Source organism: Panthera pardus, unplaced genomic scaffold (assembly GCF_024362965.1).
Source record: "Panthera pardus isolate Hobbes unplaced genomic scaffold, ASM2436296v1 HiC_scaffold_16, whole genome shotgun sequence".
In the NCBI taxonomy this organism is placed as follows: Eukaryota; Metazoa; Chordata; class Mammalia; order Carnivora; family Felidae; genus Panthera; species Panthera pardus.
Window position 1 is genome coordinate 155,397,217 of NW_026526721.1, and position 17,988 is coordinate 155,415,204.

The following is a 17,988-nucleotide window of genomic DNA, read 5'->3' on the forward strand; positions in this document are numbered from 1 at the left end:
GACCCTGATCCAAAACCACCAGGCTGAGCCAGTCCCAAATTCCTGACCCACAGAAACTGGGAGAATAATACACGCGGACCACTGTTTAAGCCACTCAATGTTAAGGCAGAATTTGTTACATGGCAATAGGTAACTCTTATGCCATATAAGATAGCAACGTCTTTACTCCCATGCCTTACTTTCCGTCACATCATCATGTTTATTCTCTTCCCAATTGTTACCACTATCTGAAACGATGGCATTTATTTCTTAATTGCCCCTATTTCTACAAAGGTCTCAAGGTGATACCCAAATTCCTTGACACACGAGGCCATGAAACCACCTTTCCAAATGTGCTTCCGACCACTGCCCTCCCGGCTCCTTCTGGGATGGTTTCGACGACGCCAACCAGTTCTCCAGTTCTCTGGATGCCAGATGCTTGTGCAACAACTCAATTATGACACCGTCTACCTAGAGCTGGGTCAGATCCCGCAAGTTCAAAGGGCTCAGACCCACAAGACTGCCTTCACTTCAGATACCAGTTCCAAGTCTGGGGTCACCCATACTTCTGAACTACCAGCTCCAAATTGGGGGTCCCCATGACCTCCTCCTCCTCAGGTTCAAGAATTTGCCAGAGTGGTGCACAGAACTCAGAAAGCAGTTTCCTCACGTCTGCCCTCTCCAGAAGCACTTTCTAGCACCTGAATGGGTCCACCAGCCCAGAAGTTCTAGAGTTTTTACAGAGCTCCAGCTCCCAACCCCCACCCCAGAAGTCAGAGGTTAGGCTGTGGAACTCAAAGTTCCAGTCCTTCAATCATTTGGTCTTCCTGGTGACTACGCCCCACCGGTACCAGAAAGACCAAATGATGAGGGTGCTGGAAATTTCAAAAGCAAGATGCAGAAATAATTGAAACCTACGAAGGGATTTTTGTCAGCCCTTTGCTAGAAATTCTTGGACTTTGTGATTTTTTTTTTTTTTTTTTTTTTACGTCTTGAGAAAGGGTACATTGGCCTCCAAAAAATAAAAAAGTTACTTTTAGTCAGTATTCTACTTTGATTCTTAGCTTTCAAAGCATAGTTCTGGTTGAGGAAAGCGGGACATTATCCCCACCCTTCTCATCATCGTGCTGTTATGCACCCGGCCTCCCGCGAGTGGCTGAACCGCGCAGGAAGGCTGCAGCGGGTGTCGGTAGGAGACTCGTGCACACCATAGGAAGGGGAGACCGACTGCCCGGATCCAGTGCGCTGGCAGAACATGGCACCGGGATGGCACACGGTGACACGGCCGAGGCGCTGAAGAGCACTGCCCATCGGAGGGAGCCTGTGGTCAGATAAGACTTCTGTGCAGACAAAACACTGGCCTGAGTCTCTCGGGCGCAGCAAAACACGCCTGACTGCTTCCCACTGAAATCCCAGTTTGATGCTTGGGCACTTAACCAGAAAGCCACATCCAGATCAGAAGTGAGTTTCTGAATCTCGTGAATCAGCCTTATCAGTGACTTCGTTCACTAAATCAAGGCAGTTTCTTTACAGCAACTGAAGAGCACAGGCCCAGAGGCCGAACAGGGCCTCTCCAGTCGGGGAGGGTCCAGGAGGGCTAGTGTATCCAGAGGCAGGGGCTTAGGAGTGGCTCGGGCTCCGGTGTCATTCGGCTCCCCTCCCCCACCCTCACATCTGCCCATCCTCCCCCAAGTCAGACCTCAGTGCCCCATGGGGGGGTGGGCTCTGTTTGTTCCGCATCGCGGATCGCTCAGAACCTCAGGGGCTGGCCTGGGAGCGTCCTCAGTAACAGGGGCCACTGCGCACGCCGGGAAGTATCAGAAAGCAGCATGCTCTGTTTTATGGGCATGTCCTCTGACCGTCGGACCCACACAACCCAGGTCCCCAATCCTGTGGATGGACCTTCTTGCCTGCTTTACCGAGATGTCCCTCACATACAATCCACTCACGTCAACTGCACAGCTTGGCGGCTGTGCGACCATCCCCACAGTCAACGTTAGAGTATTTTCATCCCTCCGAAAGGAAACCCCGTACTCTTTAGCATCACTGCCCATCCCTCCCCCCACCCCACCCCCGCCTCTCCCTCGCCCTCCTCTAGGCAACCACGGATTCTCTGTCTGCACACCTGCCTATTCTGGACGTGCCACATAAATGGAATCTGCCATATGCATGGTTTGCGATTGGCTTCTTCCATTTAACACGCCTTCAGGGTCCCCCCCCGCGTTGTAACATACATGACTGCTTCATTTCTTTTTCCTGTCGGATAATCTTCCATTGTTCCATATGTAACAAACATCTCATCTATTCATTCATCGGTGGATGGACATCCGGGCTTTCCCACCTTCTGGTCGACTCTGGATAATTCTGGAGGGTGCTGCTGTGAACAGCTGTGTACTCGTTTTTGAGAGGACGTGTGCATTAGATGGGCTTGTGGGGTTCCAGACCTTCTGACGCATTTGTAAATACTGTATGTATATACACCTTCCAAACACGAAGGTGTAGAACGTCCACACGTGAAGAGCCCACGTGTACAGGCTCAGCACAAGCTCCTCGCAGCCCTTCCAGATCCTGTACAACGCCACCTGCCTTTCCATGCGGGCCTGCGAGTCAGACCTGGGGCTCACCTACTTGTGCTCCTCGCGCAAGATCCTTAGCTCTCCTGACCTGCTCGTCTACAAGTTAGAGGTAATGACAGGACATCCCACCACACCTGCTCTTTTTCTTTTTTTAACGTTTTTAATTTTTTTGAGAGAGAGAGAGAGAGAGAGCGCGCGTAAGTGGGGGAGGGGCAGGGAGCGAGCGGGACAGAGGCTCTGAAGCAGGCTCTGTGCTGACAGCAGAGAGCCCAGTGTGGGGCTCGAACTCACGAACCATGAGATCGTGGCCGGAGCCGGGCGCCTAACCGACTGAGCCCCCCAGGCGCCCCTACACCTGCTCTTGACGATTACATAGGCAGTGCCTCTAAAATGTTGAGCTCAACGCCTGGGTCAGGCACTCTTGGGTGTGACACCTTCATGACCTGGCCAAAGTGAACCCCCTCTGCCCACCAAAACGATCTCATGCTTTTCCATTTCTTTGCCTTTGCATCTACCACGCTCCCGCTTGAAATCTCCCCCTCCGCCACCCCCACAGAACTCCCTCTGGCTCTGGCGACGTGCCATCCATCTGTCGGATCGGCCTCCACCCGAGCCACCCAGCCCTTCTGAACATTCCTGTAAACGGACACGTTCTCTTTCTGCTAAGCACCTCCCGGAAGTTCTTTCTCTTAAAGCACTAAACTGGTGAGCAATGGTGTGCTTCTCATCTGCCTTGGCCCAGTACCTACGGCGCCCCGCCAAGCCCCCCATCACCAACATGGCTGCCTGAGGGCCTACACTGTTCCCGTCTGCTCTCTTCCCAGGGGCTCAGCAACACGGGCACCTGTGTACCCTTTCACCTGAGGGCACTTACAGAGCAAGCAGGCCCCGGGAGGTGGGCAGGATGGTGAATAAGCTGAGCACCTTTTACAAAACGCCCCTCCTGAAGCTTGTGACCCTGTGGGTGAAACCGAGGTGCCAGCCTCAGTGTGACGAGTCTGGGTGGGGCACAAGGAGGGGGTTCAGAGGAGGGCGGGGCTGGTCCTTTCCTGGACTAAGGGTCTAAGAAGCTTTCTCAGAGGGGTTAATGCCAGTCTTGACAGATGAATATGTGATGGCAGGGCGGGCCGTGCGAGGGAGTGAAAAAGCCTGAACAAAGGAGATATATGACACATCAGGACACTGAGAGGGAGAAGGGGACAAGGAAGGAGGGAGAACAGGAGGGAGCAAGGGAGGACGAACAAGCCTACTGGCTAAAGTGGGACGACCCAGGGAGGGTTTTACTTTGTGTTTGGGTCCTAGAGCCTCCAGGTGTCACTTCTTGGCCACAACCTGGAAGGTGACAGAGAGACCGAAAGGCTGACAAAACGCAGTATGAGGAGGTCTGAGAACAGGATCCTGGTCTGGGGGAAGAAGGTAGGGAGGGGATTCAGAGCTTAGACTTCCTCCTAGGGCCACCGGGCAGGAAGTGAGGGTAGAGGCAGAGAGATAAGTCTGACAGGAAGCTGAGGGAACAAAGGAGTCACACCTGATAACAGACGAGGAGGGTGAGCGGGTGGGGGAGGAGGAAGGTGGCTTAGGGGAGAAGCGAAGGTTAGAAAGACCAGCTGGGGAAGGGGGAAGAGAGACCAAAGACTGCTGGGCAACGGGGGGCCTCCGGAGGCTGGAGAGAATGTGGGGATCCGGGGCCCTGATGAACGTGCTGGAGAGAACCCCCAGCAGTGCTCAGTCACTGGTGAACGAGCAAAGGTCAATGGTGGACCCACTCAGAGGGGAGGATGAACAAGGAGGTGGAGTGGAAGGTCAAGGGGGCCAGTGATTGATGGCTTTAAAAAAAAGGATAGTGGTGATATCTAGGCTGGATAGGGAAGAACTGTGGCCTTAATGGCGGAGAGTTTCAGGTCATCAAGAAGACCCAAGAGCAGGCTGGGGAGGCTTGAGAGTTCGGAGGACAGAAACATGTAGCAAGAGAGAGGATATCAAAGCTTAAAATTCTGGAGTGCGTTCCCCACGATATACCATACGCCGGGTCATGAAACAAGTCTCAATGAATTTAAGAAGATTGTGAAACCCTCACTACAATTTAATTTGGGAACATTTCCATCACCCCAAAAAGAAACCCCATGTCTACTTGCAGTCACTCTCCATTCCCACCACCATTCCCTGCAGGCAACTAGCAACCTACTTTTGGTCTCTATAGATGTGCCTTTTCTGAACTTTCCATATAAACTGAATCCTACAATAGATGGTCTTTTATACCTGGCTTCTTTTACTTAGCATAATGTTTTTCAGATCCACCCACACTGTAGCTTGTATCAGTAGTCTGTTCTTTTCTACTGTCGAGCACTATTCCCTTGAATGGATATACCACGTTTTATTTACCCATTCACCAGTTGAGGGACACTTGAATTTCCAGTTTGGGCTTATTACGAATTATGCTGCTCTGAATATTTTCATATAAGTCTTTGGGTAGACATAGGCTTTCATTTCTCTTGGGCACATACCTAGAAGTGGAACTCCTCAGGCCTATGGTAATTCTGCACAGGGGAGGGGCAGGGAGAGAGAATCCCAAGAAGGCTCCACGCTGTTAGCGTAGGGCCCGACATGGGGCTCAGTCTCACAACCGTGAGATCGTGACCTGAGCCAATATCAAGAGTCAGATGCTTCACCAACCGAACCATCCAGGTGCCCCTGATTTGTACTTTTCTCATGATTAATGGTGTTGAGCATTATGCATCTTTTCATGTACTTATCAACCATTTGTATAGCTCCTTTGGCGAAATTTTCAGTTTGTGACTGGGCTGTGTATCTTCTTATTACTGAGTTGTAAGAAGTCTTGATGTGTTCTAGATACGAGTCCTTTGCTAGATACATGATTTGAAAATATTTTCTCCTAGTCTATAGCTTGGATTTTCATTTCCTTAATGATATCTTTTGAAGAGCAAACATTTTTAATTTTAATGAAATCCAATTTATCCGTTTCCCCCTTTAAGGATCATGCTTTAGGCGTCAAATCTAAAAAAAGTCTTTGTCTAATCCAAGGTCATAAAGACTTTTCTCCATCTTCTAGAAATTTTACAGAGGAATTAAATTAGAAATCCATAAAAATAAGACATACTAAAAAAAAAAACCCATAAACAAAACATACGGGAATTAAATAACACATTTCTAAATAATCTACCAGTCCAAGAAGAGACAATTAGGTAAATTAGAAAATATTTTAAACAGAATGATGTATTTCCATAAACATTTAAAAAGCAAAAAATATAAGAGGGCATTTCTTAAATGTTGCGCGTATCATTTGCCCTCTTCTCTTTCAGCTATTTACATCCTTTTCTTCTCCAGAGTCAAAACTCTCAGCAAGAACGTTTATATTCAAGTATCCAAATTTACGCTCAGGTGTTCGTTTCTTTGCCTTACGCTCCTCAGTAGCATGTGATGCAGCCTGTGGAGGCTTTGCTCCACTGGCATATCCTTCCCGGGGGTCCCACTGAGCTCCTCGTGGCTCAATCCAGCAGAAGAAGAACTTCTGTCTTCCTCTTACTTGTCCCCTCGGCAACACAAGTGCCAGCTCTCCTCCTCACTCTCTGCCCGCCATGTTTGTGCCTCTCTGCTTCCTTCTCCACCCCTTCTCCTTAGGACCTCCTCCATCCCACGTCTTCAATGGCCGTCCACACGCAGATGATCTCATGCATATATTCCCAGCCCAGGTCCCTCCTCTGACTTCACCCACAGGGCCCACAGTCCTCCGCCTGCACCATCGCTCGGCTGTTCTCAAAGGCCTCTGCAACTCAATCTGTCCAAATCCAAACTCATGATCTCCCTCTCCCAGCCCAAGTTTTCTTTGGAAATCTTTTCTTTCAATAGATGGTACCATCTGCCCAGCCACCAGCCTGGAACCTAAGAGGCATCCAGGGTATATCCAATCCATCATTACATCTCATTGATTTACTTTCACATATCTCTCAGATAGTTGATACCCTCTCCATCTTAGCTAACAGCATCCCTGTCTCTCCCTGGGACTATGGTCCAGCCACCTAGATAGCCTCCCCCAAATCCACAGGCACCCTCACTCAACCTGGGGTCAGAGAGGCTCGTCGTATCACAATCATGTCATGGCACTCTCCTGCTTCAAAGGCTCTCATCATAACGACGAGACATTAATGTGGTGTAACTGGCCTCTTCCAATTTCATCTCTACCCGCTTTCTAGTCTCTTCTCTGAACCACACTCCGCCCCCAAACTATGTATTTGGGTCCTTTACTGGTTCCTTGCGCCCCTTATTTCCCCTCTAACCAACCACATGGCCTTTGCACATGCCATCTCTTCTGCCTGCAACATGTTTCCCTCCCCCTTTTGCCATGGCAATTCCCATTTATCCTCCATATCTCTGTCACGCATCACTCCTACAGGGAAGGCTTCCCTGACCTCCCTGACAAGGTCAAACACTCCACTTATTACCAACTCCCATGTTTCTTTTTAGCACCCACTGCAGCTACTATCTTGCCATCTCATTTGGGTGACTGTATGATTTGGGTCTGTCTTCCCAATTAGAGTGTAAGTTCCATGAGGGCAAGTCCCACAGTTGGTTTTGTTCATTGTTGCACCCTTAGTGCCCGGCACGAAGCTTGGGCACATAGCAGCCACTGAAAAATACTTGTTGAATGCATAACTGAGTCATGGTAAGGTCATCCAGGGTGAAAATGGGACTGAAATGAAGAAGACAACGGCGAAGGAAGACATGTGGATGGCTTCAAAGAATAAAGGTGGGGGGTGACCAGACAGGAAAGTGGCCAAGGAAGAGGTGAAGATCACAGAGACAACGGTGGGCGCCCCCAGGGTGCAAGGCTGTATGAAAGTGGAGTGTTGTGGGGGTACAGAAGCAGGCATGGACAAAAGAAAAACAAGTTCTCCCAGAGACCCACCCCCTGCCTGGGCCAAATTTCTTCAAGAGAAACAGAAAGTGTCCCTCATAATCAGTATCCGAAGGGCTACGGTTTTTCTTAGGGGAAGCCAGAAAGCCATCACTTGCTAAAGGAAGTTGTCAGTCAGTGACAATGGGGCACACGGTACACATTCCGGCTGGCCATCGAGTCCCCGAAGGTCTGCCAAGGTGCCACTACGGAGGACTGGGTAAACGAACACAGAAAGCTCTCTACTCCCAAACTGTCACACGGCGTCTCATCAGCAGCTCTTTTTGATTCTTTATCAGAAGCCGAAAAGCAGATCTTTGAGGCTCAAACTAAAATACTTTCCATGAAGACACGTACCTTGGTCCATCCAGAAAACTGGATAAAGGTGTCCTGGGGCAAGTCTGGGATCCCGCTGGGAATAGAGAAGTTCCCCGTGTAAAAGGCCGGGAGTGTGTAGTTGGACGGGTGGGGGGCAAAGGCTTTCTCCTGGCGGCCATGGTTACGGCCATGCCAGCCTCCCAGGTGGCTGCGCACCGCATGCTCGGTGTCCAGCGGGAAGATCATCCAGTCCGTGAGGACGCTGGAACCGAGGGTCAGGTTAGAAATAAGACCCTGAAAAGGAGAAACGGAAATGAGCTGGGGTGGGAAGAGAAAGGCGTCAAGTGTCTCGTGTCCCTACCCTGAATTCTTAGGGAAAGCAAACTGGGATGTGAAACACCAACAGTAAATGAGACTCAAATGAGGCGCACGCCAAAGTGGCATGTTGCTTGAGGCCAGAGCTTTCGACCCCGTGCCCGCCATGTTGAGTGCTTGGTTCAAAGTCATCGCTGAATGGAAGGGATGATGGAATCCATGGAATGGGAGAACGCATGGAGTCGGGAATGCAGAAGGTGTAGTGGGGGAGGGGGGCAGACCCCGCCCCTTCATATAACCAGGAGCAAGTCTTGGCATTGAGCCCCTCAGCAGCACTCTGGGATGATCCCACCGAGTCCGTTCACCTGCTGTGGAACTCAGTGAGGCGGCGTAAACGAGAATACTTTGATATCTGGGAAAGGCTAGGCACGGAGTGACGATAATGGTGACCCTCAGACCTGCATGCTGGAGTTGCTCTATTTGTCCAGCGGCTTAGCGGGCTGGGGCGTCCCTGGCCCCATCGAGGCCTATGCTCACGGCTTGCCTAGCTTCCCCTTCCCTGCCTTTTATGTGGCGAACTTCTCCATTCCCAGTCAGGTCCCAAATTTCTCCCAGGCCACCTCTCGATACCCAGCCTCCACTGCCCACTTAGTAAACCCAATAAACATTGGCCAGGCAGCCATGTGCCAGGCTCTTTGCTGGGCACTACGGCCAGAGACTACACAAGAATGTCTGTCACTGCAGGGGCCAACGTGGCCTGTGACAGCCAAGCAGGAAGGCCACTAGCCACAGCCTGAGCACAAGGACTTTAACCGGGACATCTCTACTGGAGACAAAGGTGGCCCCTGCACGATCATTCCCTAGGAGTGTAATTGCCCTGCCTCTGAGCCGCATCAACGGGGTCAGGAAACAGTCCCACACACCTGTTCTGGCCTAGGCCGAGTGATGCCATAAATCTTTCCATGGGGGCCTGCTGTCCTCTAGCAGATGAGGAACTATCTGCAGGGAAGCCTGTATCTCAACATCCTTGCAGCTCGCGGAGCCTCGTGCAGAGCATGAGCCTAACAAATGTTTGCCGAATCATGCTCTGAAAATGTTTTCCAAGGAAAAACGTTTGGGTCGGGGCTAGCCACCCGGACACAGAGGAACCAGCAGGGGTGAGAGGCCACGCACCGAGGGAAAAGCCTTCCTACGCCTCAAGGCTTCATCACGGACGGTCCACACCCAGCAAACGGGGCCGACCAAAGGCTAAGCTGGCTTGGTTGGCCACGAAGCCCCTTTCAAGAGCTAGGTGGGCTTTTTTAAGCAAAGGAAAAGCTTGGTGGAGAGGCTTCCTCCTTCTTTCTACAGGATGACAGAACCCGAACACAAGGGAAGGGTTCTCTTTGCAAAGCTCAACTTTCTCATCCTGCAGAGGAGGGCAGGTCCTCAAAATACACGAGCTTTGAAGTTGCAAAACAAATCATGGCAGGTTCAATCACCAAACTTGGCAAAGTGTGTGTGTTTTTAAAAACCGCTTCTACGTGAACAGGGCTGGAGGAGAAGAATGTATGTGCGAGAGTTTTTAAATGGCTTTACAAAGACTTCCTCGGGTGGCACAGACACAGTCCTATCGACCTCGACAGCGAGGCTGGTCCTACCTTGAAATCATTGATGTATCTGCCATAGTTCACACGCCCCATGTTCTCCACCAGAAGGTCCAGAGTGGCTCCGGCTTGCCCTGTTATGTTCAGAGTGATCACGTAACTTCGCTCCAGGACTCCCTGGGGCACCTGTGGGGTCAGAGTCCGGTGGGAATTAACTGAGGTGAGAAGGGCAACAGAGCTCGGCTGGCTCAGCCGTCACACTCATTTTCCTGCCTTGAGGTGTCACCAGACTCAGGAGACAGTGCTCTGCCGGCCCCTTTGCCCAAGCCACCGGCCAGGTGGCCAAGTTCCTCCAAACACTGCTTCCAAAACAGGCAACCCACCAGGCACAGCTCAGAGCAAGGGAAGGTCTAGGCTGGCTTCCTTTGCTCTGGGATGTTTGCTGCACGTCTTTTTTCTTTTAATTTTTTTTTTATTACCTTTATTTATTTTTGAGAAACAGAGTGAGACAAAGCATGAGCGGGGGAGGGGCAGAGAGAGAAGGAGACGCAGAATCCGAAGCAGGCTCCAGGCTCTGAGCAAGCGGTCAGCACAGAGCCCGATGCGGGGCTCGAACCCACAAACTGTGAGATCACGACCTGAGCCGAAGTCGGACGCTCAACCGACCGAGCCACCCGGGCGTCCCTACTGCACGTCTACTTTTAATAGGAAGGGAACGGACCCGACAACTCCAGGGGGGGATTCCTACTACGGGAGCCCCTCTGTGTTCTCACAGCACAAAAGGCAGTCATAAAAAGTGGCTTCTACACAACGTGGAGAGATGAGACCAAAAATCAGATAAATGAGATAAAAATCAGAGAGTTAGGTGGAGCAGTCTCACCTCAAAATACCTGATAGGATGCATTAACCACGAAAATTATATAATAGAATGAGAACAAACAACTGAAGTTTTACTGACTAGAATTCACGAAGACGACCCACCCCTAAACTGGAATTCAACACACAATGGCTGTCAGTACATACACGGGCAACACACACATGGTGTCCTAGAAACGTGCTCCCGCTGAAATGAAAGCCTTTGATCACAGCAGAATGGAAACGTTTTAATTTAAAAATTTCTGAACAAATTTCCACGGTTAGAAAAATCTCTTCATGTGCTTTTTCACATGATTACTCCAGTGGAAGGAATGGAAATCCTCTAATGTTTCTTCCCTGCGCCGTGAAACAAAGTTCTTTGTGTATTGTGGCTATGATTACCATGAACAATCCCTCTGCATAGAATTTCTCACGCAGGATGAAGGCACAGAGCTAAACGAATCGCGGTTCCCGCGTGTTCAAAATGGGGCCCGTCCTCCAGGAGCAAAGGAGACATGGGTGACATCCTGTGGTTGGTCAGAGAGGACGGCCTGGGCTGGGGAGACCAGGAAGGTTTCCACGAAGGGGGCTGGCTTGAGCACACCCTTCCAGGTGCAGGCAGAGGGAGCATGGGTGAGGCCACATCAGCAAGCAAGGGCCACAGCTAAGGGACATCGAGAGGAGGGGCAGAGCCGGAGTGTAGAAAGGTGCACAATGGCCTCGAATGCCCCATTTCCAAGCACAGACCACACATCCCCCCGTTGGGGCAGACACACACAGCTCAGAGACAATTCTTACCCCGTCCACGGCGACATAGGCGCGGTCACGGACTCCATTGAGGGGTGATGACAGGGGTGTGGGGTTGCTGCAGTCTTGAGGAAGCGTTGTTCGGTATAGCACGAAACCAAAATACTGGTGACAAAAAGAAGGAAGGAAAATACATCACTCTTTCAAAAAAGATAGCCTGGCCACCTCGATCTGTGTGAAAGTGCTGTTTCTAGAATCATAAGGAATAAAGTGTTTCTCTAGCCTCCAGCAAAAATTCAGTCTGAAAGAACTGGCTTAAATTTTTAGATCATACACTCTCGTAGCAGTCGCAGCAAGGAATCCAGAAGAGCATTTTATCAGACATCCCTTTCCCACACAAGGAAATTTGCCCAGAATCACTCAGGGGGATCCTATCATACATATCAGGAGGTTATTTACGTTACCTCAAAAACACAACATAACACAACAAAAAAAGGCAAACGGGGCGCCTGACTGGCTCAATTGGTAGAGCATGTGACTTTTTAAAAATTTAAAAAATGTTTTTAATATTTGTTTATTTTTGAAAGAGAGAGAGACAGGGTGTGACTGGAAGAGGGACAGAAAGAGAGGGAGACACAGAATCCGAAGCAGGCTCCAGGCTCCGACCTGTCAGCACAGAGCCCGATGCGGGGCTCGAACCCACGAACCGCAAGATAATGACCTGAGCAGAAGTTGGACACTTAACCGACTGAGCTATCCAGGCGCCCCTCGGTAGAGCATGTGACTCTTGATCTCCGGGTCATGAGTTCAAGCCCCACATTGGGTGTAGAGATTATTTTGAAATAAAATCTTAGGGGTGCCTGGGTGGCTCAGTCGGTTAAGTGTCCGACTTCTGCTCAGGTCATGATCTCACAGCTTGTGGGTTCGAGCCCCGCATCGGGCTCCTGTGCTGACAGCTTGGAGCCTGGAGCCTGCTTTGGATTTTGTGTCTCCCTCTCTCTCTGCCCCTCCCCTGTTTGTGCTGTCTTTCTCTCAAAAATAAATAAACATTGAAAAAAAAAATCTTGAAAAAAAAAAGACAACAACGAAGCCGACAATGTTGGTGAAACATTTTCCAGGTTCTTGGGCTGAATGTGCTCTAACATACAAAACAAGAGTCAATCAGAAACTGTTTAAAGTGGAGGGACGGGGGTGGCGGGAACAGAGACAGTGAGAGATGAGGGTGTAACCGGTGGCTAAGTCAGAAGCCAGAGATGCTGGAATCCCTGGTCCGAAAGGAAGGCCCCAGACTATCAGCCGCAGCAACAAAGAGCACCCTTGGCCTCAGCTGGTGACTTTCCTGCTCTGGATGTTAGGCAGGGTGAGTGGAACCACACCTTGTCATCCAGGGGGATCCCACAGACATCCAGTGTGGGACAGAGAAAAAGTTCCTCACGTCTAGAGCCCAGAAAGCAAGGGAGTGTATGTCAGCAAATGTGAAGGGGATTTAGACGAGGTGGAAAAAGAAACACGTTAACCCACGTTCTTGTGTTGCAGGGAAGGGCTGAACTCAAGAAATGCCACTGGGGCCACCACCCAAGGCTTCATGCACAAGGGTGCCCTCCCTCCCAGACCCCAAATCTCCACCTTTTTCTTGTTTGTTTGTTTTTTTCTTTTCAAAGTAACTGAGGTGGTAAGTCCTAGCTCAGAGGCTGAGGAGCACTGAGGAAGGGCTCCCAGGAGGGAGCAGAAGTCATAGTGCTCCCTGCAAAGCTGGCTGCGGCCGCCGGGGTGGGGGTGGGGGTGGGGGTGGGGGTGGGGGTGGGGTGGGGGCAGAGGAGCAGGGCTGCATCCCACTCCCTGCACCTGCGCTCTCCAGGGTTTCGCTGGAAATAAACACTCAGTGGGCTGGCCCCAGACCTGAAACAGCCAGGGCCCAGGGAGTGCCCCCAGTCCTAGAGCACTGCCTCGGCCAGAGATCACAGAGCAGAAGGGTCTGGCAAAGAACAGTGAGTGCAGATGTCGATGCATCAACCTGGAATTCACTTCCCAGGTTCCAGCTGCTCTAGTGACCCGACCGTGTCTTGGCCGAGACGCTCCCCTGCCTGGTGAAAAAGGCGGGTTGTATTTTCTCGAGGAAGACGCGACACAGCGGGTGTTGGCTGCAACGGGAGCAAGGATTGTATCCAGTGCTAGTGAAAGGAGGGCTTAATTCCTCATTGCATGGATCCAACAGAGTGGTTAGAACAAAATCACAAGTGTGAACAGAGTAACCAGAGGCAAAATACACTAAGATTAGATATGCCACTGTCTTATTACCGTATGGTTCAGACACCTTCCAGAAGGGGATCTCCACAGAGAGTCATCAGGGGGATCCAGATAAGTTTCCATTTCGAAAAATGGGGCTGAGATCCTAACTAGGTGTTCAAACTTAACATCACAACAAGGGGACAAAGTGACCTCATGGACATCTTGACATGGCGCTCTGAGAAGGACACAGCCCCTTTGTCACGCTCATGCCAAAAATGTTTTACTGAATCTAGTCAGTGAGGGGAAGTCTACAAGACAACTGGCCCGAACTCAGAAATGTCCATGTCACGAGAAAGAGAGAGAGGGAAAACAAGACTTAGGAATAGTGACAGAGGAAAGAAGAAAAAAGGGACATTAGAACTAAATGCGATGTGTGATCATGGATCGGAAGCTGGGTTGAAAAAAAGTTAAGGGGTGGCTGGGTGGCTCAGTCGGCTACGCATCTGACTCGGGCTCGGGGCATGACCTCATGGTCCGTGAGTTCAAATCCCGCATCGGGCTTGCTGCTGTCAGCGTGGAGCCTGCTTCTGATCCTCTGTGTCCCTCTCTCTCTGCCCCTCCCCCACTCCTCTCCCTCAAAAATAAATAAACATTTAAAAAAAAAAAGGTAAGCTATATAGGACATTATTGGATACTTGACTATAGAGTGCATATTAAATAAGATGATATCAACGTTAAATTTCTTAAGTGTGATCATCATATTGTGTTCATATAGGAAGACGTCCTTTTTCTTAAAAGATATATGCTGTAATATTTAGGGGTGACGTGTCAGGATACTGACCACAAACTCAAATGGTTAAAAAAGGGCAGTTGACTGCAGATACACACACAGACCCAACTGGCAACATTTAGTGAATCCAGGTGAAAGCTACAGGGGTGTAAATTACACTTTTCTTGCAACATTTTTAGATTTGAAGATTTCCAAAATAAAAAGCTGGGAAAAAATTTTAAAATAAATACGAGGGGCAGGCACCTGGCTGGCTCAGTCCGCCAAGTGTGCAACTCTTGGTCTCAGGGTCATGAGTTTGAGCCCCATGTCAGGCATGGAGCCCACTTAAAATAAATAAATAATAAATAAAATTCATACGAGGCAGTGCCTGGGTTAACCACATACACGCGGGCATGCATGTATGCACTGACAGGCGTTCTGCTCCCTTCAAAAGCAGGAAAAATCTCTAAGAACCTAACCTATTGAGAACACGGTCCCTACACCTTTGAGCTAACTAAGGACAAATAATTAAATGGTCTTTTTGCGCATTAAGATGGTAGTTTTCCTCTAGTAATCAAGACTAAGTAGATCAGAAATACAGTCAGAGTTATGTTGAATCAGGTTGAGCTACGTCTATTCAAGGCATGAGAAGAACGGGGTGGGGGGAATCTAGGAAGGACCACCGTGTGGTACTTAAAGCTACAGAGAGCCTGGAAATCGGTGGCGAATTTACACGGGACCCGATTTATCTGCCTACCACTTTAGCCCCTGCAGGGCAGTGCAGAAAGTACCTTTTTGTCAGTAGAAGGGTGAAGCATTACCTCTGAAGGCCTACCTGTTTCACCTGGATAAACGTCAACGGATAAAGGCTTTTTATGGGCCCAGCAGGACACAGAACGTTCAGAGCATCCTCCACCGTCTTTAACTGAAAAGAAACAAGACCAGCATTCACTCACTGTCACCTGGTCATCAGAGTGGAGGCTAATGCCACTTGCAAATTATCAAAGACATTACTGGATTGGACCAAATCCCTAAACAGACCTAAACTGTTAAAATTCTGCTCAATGCTGACCCCCAGTTGCCTTCAATCATCGCTATCCATCCCCTAACTCTCGATGAAAAATAACTCACGGTGGTCGTAAAGCGTGTCAAGCACATCTATTCGCAAATACAACCTCTATATAAAAGGCCCTTCAGGGGCGCCTGGGTGGCTCAGTCGGTTGGGCGGCCAACTTCGGCTCAGGTCATGATCTCGCGGTCCGTGAGTTCGAGCCCCGCATCGGGCTCTGTGCTGACAGCTCAGCGCCTGGAGCCTGTTTCAGATTCTGTGTCTCCCTCTCGCTGTCCCTCCCCCGTTCATGCTCTGTCTCTCTCTGTCTCAAAAATAAATAAAACGTTAAAAAAAATTAAAAAAAAAATTAAAAGGCCCTTCAAATGAATGAAAACCAAGGCTCGGAGGCTGCCTCCTCTCTAAAGCCTTCCCCAGCATCCCGGAGGGAAGTAACCAGGACTGCACCTTCCTCTGAACTTGACTGTGGCCTATTTTCCACGCCTGCATCACGTACCGGCCGCTTACCTTTGCCGTCCTTGCCGTTGTGTCAGCTTCTTAAGGGCAGAGTCTGTGTGGTGCTCACCCGATACCCAGCACATAGTAGACACTCAATAAATGCTTACTACATTTAGCCCAGACGATCGTGTACTCTCACAACCCAGGAGGCTTACTCCGAGGTAGTAACAAGGATGATGGCAGCTACCGATCGCTGAGCGCCTACCGAAGCCCAGGTGAGCGTACCTCGCACGCACACCCCAGTGAATCCTTACAACCGCCGGGTGGGGCAGCCATCACTGTCCCCAGGTTAGGGATGAGGAAACAGGTTCTCAGAGAGCCTCACGGGAGCAACGGCAGAGCCAAGGTCTGCAGTTAGGTTTGGCTCTGAACCTAGGACTTCCCGCGACTGACACTGGTTAGAAATTTTATGGACACTTTTGCAGGGATGCCTTGCTGATGTGTAACATAAGGGAAAACAAAACCTTAAGTACAATTCCATCCGTTCAGCTACTCACATGGATGCTTTTCTATGTGGACAACTAAAGAAATTCCACTCACGGTAAACGGCTTATTCCATAAACCATGTCCTCCATCAACTGAAGTCAGTTGTGTGCTAATTTGCTGTCTTAAACTGTAAACATTTAGTTCATGAGGAAAAGCTATTTCTACTCACACAATTCTTCATGGTAAATAGAATGTATTTTTGGTACTATGCTAGTTTTGTTTTGTTTTGTTTTAGCAATGTTGCTATATTAAATATTTGTACCTATTTTCTGTTGCATAAAAATACATTTCTCGGGGCGCCTGGGTGGCGCAGTCGGTTAAGCGTCCGACTCCAGCCAGGTCACGATCTCGCGGTCCGTGAGTTCGAGCCCCGCGTCGGGCTCTGGGCTGATGGCTCGGAGCCTGGAGCCTGCTTCTGATTCTGTGTCTCCCTCTCTCTCTGCCCCTCCCCCGTTCATGCTCTGTCTCTCTCTGTCCCAAAAATAAATAAAAAACGTTGAAAAAAAAATTAAAAAAAAAAAAAAAATACATTTCTCGCAGCTCCAAAACAAATCAACCTCCTCAAGTAGCCAGCAGCAAGGAGAAAAATAGAAGATACTCCGTTTACAAGTGTGATTCAAGTCTGATCAAAACTAAAGAAAGATTCCTATCACGCAGAGAGACCACATTCTTTGTAGAATGTAACACACGTATCTGACGCTAGGTGGAAAATGTCACAGGAGCTCAACCAATCATAGTATCAAAGGGCTTCACGGACGGAAAAATTATACAATCGTGTTTGGCATTTTGGTTAAAGATAAAAACTTACACTATTTTAGAATGTCAAGATTCTTAAGAAATGTGTAACTGCTTGTGGTTTTTTTTTTTTCTCTTGTGAGTTAACAGATGTAGGAGTTAGGGATTATAAAAGGGGAAATCCTGAAGACACAGATGGTCAAAACAAATTGATTTTGGCTTACGTCACTCCCGACAATGAAATGAAATCTCCCTTCTTTTTCTCTTTCCTAGAATAAAACGTCTTCAACTCCTTTTTATGATTAATTTCTAGCCATTTCCCTCTTGCTGCCCCATTTACCAAATAAACCAGAGCACAAAAATCAGTACATGATTTTGAGATGGAGGGAAGCACACTACATGTGCAAAGATCTATGACAATGCCTGTGGCTTTGGAGAACTCCCTAAAAAAATGTAAATTATGGAAAAAGAACCTCACCAAGCATAACAAGGCGGCATGTTATTCCCACAAAGGTCCTGAAGCTGCTTTGGATGACTGGTAATTGAACCAAAATGACCTGAATGATGCACAAACGTCCACCCACTCCTGCTCATGCCCTATGTGCTCACCCCGTCAATGTGACACACGCACGTCCCCATTTTCCCAGAAACATCACCTACCCCATCAGTCTCACAGAAAACCAATTCACAGAAAGATAGAACCTTCTAATTCCCCGGCGTGACACTTTCACTCACAACTGCTAAATTCCACCCCCTCACTCCCAACAGTTGTTATTTTCTTTCTTACCTTTTGCAGAGCAACTTTTCCATATGCAAACTTGGGTGTAGATGGAGGGATAAAACCTTCTGGTACTTTTTCAAACTAGAAACCAGAGTGGAGAAAGAAAAAAAAAAGAAAAAGGAAAAGCTGTTAA

The 17,988-nt window shown here is 49.1% G+C and overlaps 1 protein-coding gene across 1 annotated transcript in view; it reads right to left on the reverse strand.

Moving 5' to 3' along the window:
* The window catches only part of GLB1 (galactosidase beta 1), an 86,025-nt gene that overhangs the window by 10,058 nt on the left and 57,979 nt on the right, over nt 1–17,988 (reverse strand). Inside the window, exons 11-15 of the mRNA XM_019418583.2 lie at nt 17,862–17,936; nt 15,122–15,211; nt 11,340–11,453; nt 9,741–9,872; nt 7,825–8,079 (exon numbers count right to left, since the gene is read on the reverse strand). Coding sequence (XP_019274128.2) covers nt 7,825–8,079; nt 9,741–9,872; nt 11,340–11,453; nt 15,122–15,211; nt 17,862–17,936 — 666 coding nt within the window. The remainder of the gene's footprint in view (nt 1–7,824; nt 8,080–9,740; nt 9,873–11,339; nt 11,454–15,121; nt 15,212–17,861; nt 17,937–17,988) is intronic.